This window comes from Xyrauchen texanus, chromosome 17, assembly GCF_025860055.1.
Source record: "Xyrauchen texanus isolate HMW12.3.18 chromosome 17, RBS_HiC_50CHRs, whole genome shotgun sequence".
Lineage (NCBI taxonomy): Eukaryota > Metazoa > Chordata > Actinopteri > Cypriniformes > Catostomidae > Xyrauchen > Xyrauchen texanus.
In genome coordinates, this window is record NC_068292.1 from 43,980,343 (window position 1) to 43,987,842 (window position 7,500).

The 7,500-nt window shown below is 38.6% G+C and overlaps 1 protein-coding gene across 1 annotated transcript in view; it reads left to right on the forward strand.

Annotated features, from left to right (window-relative positions):
- Positions 1 to 3,299: 3,299 nt before the first annotated feature.
- The window catches only part of LOC127657849 (pleckstrin homology domain-containing family G member 4B-like), a 61,489-nt gene continuing 57,288 nt past the window's right edge, over positions 3,300 to 7,500 (forward strand). Inside the window, 1 exon segment of the mRNA XM_052146793.1 lies at positions 3,300 to 3,646. Within this exon segment, the coding sequence (XP_052002753.1) occupies positions 3,596 to 3,646 (51 nt within the window). The 5' untranslated portion in view covers positions 3,300 to 3,595.

The following is a 7,500-nucleotide window of genomic DNA, read 5'->3' on the forward strand; positions in this document are numbered from 1 at the left end:
GGGCGACCAGGGCCGGTTACAATGGTGCCGTGACCCGGATGGGAGTGAGGTTTAGGGGGGTGAGTGTAAAGGTGGTCAGCTGATAGATAGCTGTGCAATGAGTATAAACCTCACTCTCCTGACCTCAAGAGGTGCACTAGCGACTGACGCTAGTGTCTGTACCCGTTAGCCTCCTTGTGAGCTAACCCGACTCCCACGCCAGAGATGCAGGTTGAGTCCCGATCGGAGCGGGTACAACAGGAGCGTCACACTTATGCTAAAGATTTTGTGTAAGGAACAGACAAAAATGTACATTTATATTCTCTCAATTCAATTAATCCGTGTTCTGTGCACACGCTGGGCTCATGACAGTGTTTTTGGCGCTCTCAGACACTCACAATCGTGCGATATGACCCTATATCAGCACTGCTGTGATTACCTGCGACACTCGACCTGCGGCCGAATCACAGCAGTGCTGATATAGGGTCATATCGCACTCTTACTCATGTGATATTACTTAAATAAATAAATAAATAAATAAATAAATATATATATATATATATATATATATATATATATATATATATATATATATATATATATATAAATAAAATTCAATGTAGTAAAAATATTTTAGTAATTAAATTATGCTTTTAATACTATGTATTGTTGTATATTGTTGCACAAAAATGTAATTAATAAAAAAAGAGATAAGTTATAGTTTTTGCACACCCTATAAAATATTTAAAATTAAAATAAATAAATAAATATATATAACTGGGTTCCACAATTATTATTCATTATTATTATAATAATATTAAACTTGACGTAAAAAAAAAAAAAAATAAGAGTTAAGTTATAGTTTTTGTACACCCTATAAAAATACATACATAAATAAATATATATATATAACCGTAAATAATTTTAGTAAAAATATTGATGTATATTGTTGCATAAAAATTTTATAAATAAAAAAAACTTTTTTGTTTTTGCACAACCTATAAAAAATAAAACAATATATATATATATCCAAAAATAAATGAGGTAAAAATATTTTAGTAATTAAATTATGCTTTTAATACTATGTATTGCTGTATATTGTTGCACAAAAATGTAATTAATAAAAAAAGAGATAAGTTATAGTTTTTGCACACCCTATAAAATATTTAAAATTAAAATAAATAAATAAATATATATAACTGGGTCCCACAATTATTATTCATTATTATTATAATAATATTAAACTTGGCGTAAAAAAAAAAAAAAAAAAATAAGAGTTAAGTTATAGTTTTTGTACACCCTATAAAAATACATACATAAATAAATATATATATATAACCGTAAATAATTTTAGTAAAAATATTGATGTATATTGTTGCATAAAAATTTTATAAATAAAAAAAAACTTTTTTGTTTTTGCACAACCTATAAAAAAATAAAACAATATATATATATATCCAAAAATAAATGAGGTAAAAATATTTTAGTAATTAAATTATGCTTTTAATACTATGTATTGCTGTATATTGTTGCATAAATATTTTATTAATTAAATAATAATATTTCCTTTACGGTCATTTAGAGAGAAATTGTGGAAAATATATCTTCATTATTTATGTAGCTGGATGTTTACTTGGCCACAATAGCTGTTTGGCTGAAATGATGCTTCCTCTGACAGATTAAAAACTCTTTTAAGCTGTTTCATAGCAAATACATAATTATGGAGATATCAATCGATTATTGTCAATAGGCTGACAGATATAATCCAGCCCTTATGGTCACTATGAGCTGTCGTTAAGAATAACATGACTTCTTTAAAATTACAGCTAACAGTTTGGAACGACATGAGGGTGAGTTAATATTGACAGAATTATCCGTTTTGGGTGAACTATTCCTTTAAAATTATTAATACAGGTCATTTAGATTCATATTGTCCCTCATAACACAAAACAATATATATAACCTCACATAATTACCCATAGTGCACTAGCTGCTCTGTTTACATACTATTAATGAACGGGATCTTGTCCATGTTAACACAATCTCTCTCCTCACAGGCGTTCCTGTTTTCCCAATCTTTAGGTTGAGGAAGATCTTTAGGTGGTAATGGACGTGTCTGACATGTTTATACACACATTCCATAGCAGTGTGTGAACATGTTCATTTTTCCATGCACCTGGCGCAGGTGTGCTGCATGCAGTGCAGATATTCTAAATGATGAATTTGAGGCTTTTGTGTGCTTTTTATTTCTTCAAATATTTTTTTTTTTTACTTGTAGGTAAATGTGTAGGTAGTGTCAGTCAGTTTGGTTTCTTCGCTGTTTAAGTGACAAGATTTAGAGCAACATTGTCCTTGCGTTCAGTCTGACGCGGTGCATGTGATGCAACATGCAAATATTCAAGAGAGAGATTTGATGCTGTTTGCAATGCAGATGTTATACGATGCACGCAATGCGTCTGTGTAAATTTGAGGATGTTTGTACTCCTTATTAGTTCATTTAATTAACTTTATAGAAAACATAGAGTGAATGCATTGCATGTAATGCAACATGCAAATAATCAAGAGAGAAATTTGAGGGCGTTCACAAACTTTTAAACTTTTTTGGAGCTTTATATGAACGCAATGCAACATGCAAATAACCCAAAGTCAGGTTTGAGGCTGTTTTTTCCTATCTAGACATTAACCGATGATGTCCAGTAAGTGTTTGTCGTAGTTTAGGGATTTAATGAACTTATTTCGGATGGTTTTGACGCAGGGTTTTCAGTGGCGATGCAGTACATGCAAATCAACGTGCAAATGAGTTTTGATGTTTTTAAAGTTTACACGGGGCATTATAAAGCCCATCCAAAACTGTATTAAACGGCACGTTGCTGTTTGCAATTTATTCCTTTTTGTAATTATTATGCATCGAGTTTTATTGTGTTTTAGGGGTCTATATGAGATTAAAAGTATGTTTAAAAATACCTGAATGTTTAAGATTTATTTGCAAACTTCTTTTACAGTCTACTTTCCTAACTGGAAGCTACAAAGGTCTAGTTTAGGGATTAACAGTTTCCCTGACCAGATTTAAAGGAACACTATTGTAGTTGAGTGACCTGAATTGCCAATGGCATGCTGATGTCTTCTTTCCCTTTTTTCCCTCCTTCTTTTACAAAAGCGACAGCATAGGCTGAAACCCTAGTCCATTTGCTTTGTCCGGACAAAGAGAGGGAGTGAGAGCGGGGGTGCTTTGAGCAGTGCGGGGTGAGATGGGGTGGGGTGGGGTAGTAAAGGTTAGTTCTCCCACGGGGCAGTTGTGGAGACGGGGGTGTTGTAGCTCAGATTGTGTGTTTTCTCAGTGCTTAAGGAAGTTGCATCAGTATGCATTATCCAGCTGGGAGAGGCTTGAGGGAATGACACTGGGAGGAGGTCCGAATCCGAGCTGAAACGTCCCACAGAGGCAGAGAGACACCGGATGGTGTAGTCATGGACACAGCAGACCTGCAGCGCTGCGTGTCGCCCAAATGAGCACTGCGAGCTGTGGACTGGATGTATTAACTAAACCTATTTATTTATTTGTTTATTTATGCCTCTTTTTTTGAATCCCTTTGAGCCTTGAACGGGAACACGGAGCACTATGCACTCTCGAGCCAAGTCACGCAGCTGTGAGAATTACCTGTGTATAAAGGTAAGCTCAGGACGTGCATTTTTGTTGCCTATTATTGCTAAAGAAACATATACTGTAGCGGAACCATGGTATGTTGGTTTCTGATGACAATGCCATGGTACTTCTGGACTATTCCGAGTTCATTTACTATGGTATTTACATGCTACCCCAGACTTCTCTTTAAATAACGCCATGCAACTATAGTTTCGACTGTTTTAGGCATTTCAGTGCACATTTAAAGTACTATAGAAATCTTTAGGGATATAGATGCTTTTTAAAGAGTTTTATAACAGAATGGGAGTTTTAATATAGTTTGACTTGTTAAAGTGTCGCTTGAATAGTTTGAGTTGCTTGAACTTAACTTTTAGTTGTTTTAAAATGGATTAAATGGAGCCGATAGTGAAACCAGTGATCCAGCAAACAGGCTTGTGTATCTCAGCGAGTATTGACGCGGAGTATCACACCTGGAGTCGCGAGATCGAATCCAGGTCGTGCTAAGTGACTCCAGTCAGGTCTCCTTAGCAACCAAATTGGCCCGGTTGCTAGGGAGGGTAGAGTCAAATTGGCCCGGTTGCTAGGGAGGGTAGAGTCACATGGGGTAATCAAATTGGGCCGGTTGCTAGGGAGGGTAGAGTCACATGGGGTAACCAAATTGGGCCGGTTGCTAGGGAGGGTAGAGTCACATGGGGTAACCAAATTGGCCCGGTTGCTAGGGAGGGTAGAGTCACATGGGGTAACCAAATTGGCCCGGTTGCTAGGGAGGGTAGAGTCACATGGGGTAACCAAATTGGGCGGTTGCTAGGGAGGGTAGAGTTACATGGGGTAACCAAATTGGCCCGGTTGCTAGGGAGGGTAGAGTCACATGGGGTAACCAAATTGGCCCGGTTGCTAGGGAGGGTAGAGTCACATGGGGTAACCAAATTGGGCCGGTTGCTAGGGAGGGTAGAGTTACATGGGGTAACCAAATTGGCCCGGTTGCTAGGGAGGGTAGAGTTACATGGGGTAACCAAATTGGCCCGGTTGCTAGGGAGGGTAGAGTCACATGGGGTAACCAAATTGGCCCGGTTGCTAGGGAGGGTAGAGTCACATGGGGTAACCAAATTGGCCCGGTTGCTAGGGAGGGTAGAGTCACATGGGGTAACCTCCTCGTGGTCGCTATAATGTGGTTCTTGCTCTCGGTGGGGCGTGTGGTGAGTTGTGCGCGGATGCCGCGGAGAATAGCGTGAAGCCTCCACACGCGCTACGTCTCCACGGTAACGCGCTCAGCAAGCCACATGATAAGATGCGCAGATTGACGGTCTCAGATGCGGAGGCAACTTAGATAGAGGCGAGTCACTGCGCCACTACGAGGACTTGAAGCACATCGAGAATTGGCCTTTCCAAATTGGGGAGAAAAGAAAGCATCTCCGGATGAAGCACCCCGTGAAGTTGCTTGAGAGAATGAATTAACAGTGTAGACCTGCAATCTAGAAATCTCATTAGTTTCACATTCGATTGTCTCTGTTAGAACACAGTGTCACTCTTAATCCCGTTGAATGACTTGTGAAGACATTATGTGCCGTGTCGCTGCAGCTTCACGTCGGTGAATTGCGAGAGCTGACATGGGTTTGTTTCTCGTTCGTGTTGTTGTGTCATCGTGATGTAATTGCTCATAGATTCATTAAAGAACCTGTTTGAGAGCAGCTGCTTGTTGCTTTTGTCTCTCGTGAGTCAATAGACATTCCATCTGTATACATGATCCTGTTCGACAGCTGGCACTCACATCTTAAAATGCGTTCAGGATGCAATCTTTTACAAAACGAATACTGTAGCTGACAATCTATACCTAATTAAGCAATTGATGTTTTGCTCTTTAAAAAAATGACTTAAACTGAGTCTTTCAAAGTCATATGGTAGCACTGTGTGGGGTATCGAATAAATGCTGAATGGAAGCTCATGCAAGATGCGAGTAAAATCTCCAAAATGTGCAAACAATTCTTATACGCTTGCTTGAGTTTAATTCGATAAGACATGCGCACAAACTATGATGGAAAACGTGTTCCTTTTTCTAATACTGAGATCAACGCATTTACCAATTTTCACAATAGAGTCTGACATTTTGTTCAGCTATGTGTGAGTGCTGAACACTGATGGAGAAAGGACCTCTTAACCGGGATTTTTTAGCACAAAACAAACCCAGATGGGACTTTTGATAAGCTGGAGTGAAGCATCAACATTCCCCTCATGTCTTGTTCCAAATAATGGTTGTTAGCATGTTGTTATGTGGTTGCTAAGACATTCTGGGTGGTTGCTAGCATGTTACTATGTGGTTGCTAAGACATTCGGGTGGTTATTAAATGTTGCTATGTGGTTGTTAGCATGTTGCTATGTGGTTGCTAAGACATTCCGGTGGTTATTAAATGTTGCTATGTGGTTGTTAGCATGTTGCTATGTGGTTGCTAAGACATTCTGGTGGTTGTTAGCATGTTGGTATGTGGTTGCTAAGACATTCGGGTGGTTATTAAATGTTGCTATGTGGTTGTTAGCATTTTGCTATGTGGTTGCTAAGACATTGTTGTGTTATTAGCATGTTGCTACAGTATGTGGTTGCTAAGGCATTGTTGTGTTATTAGCATGTTGCTACAGTATGTGGTTGCTAAGGCATTGTTGTGTTATTAACATGTTGTTATGTGGTTGCTAAGACATTGTTGTGTTATTAGCATGTTGCTACAGTATGTGGTTGCTAAGGCATTTTGTGTTATTAGCATGTTGTTATGTGGTTGCTAAGACAATCTGGGTGTTTTTTTAGCATATTGTTATGTGGTTGCTAAGACATTCTGGGCGGTTATTAGCATGTTGCTATGTGGTTGTTAAGACATTCTGGGTGGTTGTTGGCATGTTGTTATGTGGTTGTTAAGACATTCTGGGTGGTTTTTGGCATGTTGCTATGTGGTTGCTAAGACATTATGGGTGGTTTTTAGCATGTTGCTACAGTATGTGATTGCTAAGGCATTGTTGTGTTATTAGCATGTTGTTATGTGGTTGTAAAGACATTCTGGGTGGTTGTTGGCATGTTGTTATGTGGTTGTTAAGACATTCTGGGTGGTTGTTAGCATGTTGCTATGTGGTTGTTAAGACATTCTGGGTGGTTGTTGGCATGTTGTTATGTGGTTGTTAAGACATTCTGGGTGGTTTTTGGCATGTTGCTATGTGGTTGCTAAGACATTATGGGTGGTTTTTAGCATGTTGCTACAGTATGTGATTGCTAAGGCATTGTTGTGTTATTAGCATGTTGTTATGTGGTTGTAAAGACATTCTGGGTGGTTGTTGGCATGTTGTTATGTGGTTGTTAAGACATTCTGGGTGGTTGTTGGCATGTTGTTATGTGGTTGCTAAGACATTCTGGGTGGTTGTTGGCATGTTCTTATGTGGTTGTTAAGACATTCTGGGTGGTTGTTGGCATGTTGTTATGTGGTTGCTAAGACATTCTGGGTGGTTGTTGGCATGTTGTTATGTGGTTGTTAAGACATTCTGGGTGGTTGTTGGTATGTTGCAATGTGGTTGTTAAGACATTCTGGGTGGTTGTTGGCATGTTGGTATGTGGTTGTTAAGACATTCTGGGTGGTTTTTGGCATGTTGCTATGTGGTTGCTAAGACATTCTGGGTGGTTGTTGGCATGTTGCAATGTGGTTGTTAAGACATTCTGGGTGGTTGTTGGTATGTTGTTATGTGGTTGCTAAGACATTGTTGTGTTATTAGCATGTTGCTACAGTATGTGGTTGCTAAGGCATTGTTGTGTTATTAGCATGTTGCTACAGTATGTGGTTGCTAAGGCATTGTTGTGTTATTAACATGTTGTTATGTGGTTGCTAAGACATTGTTGTGTTATTAGCATG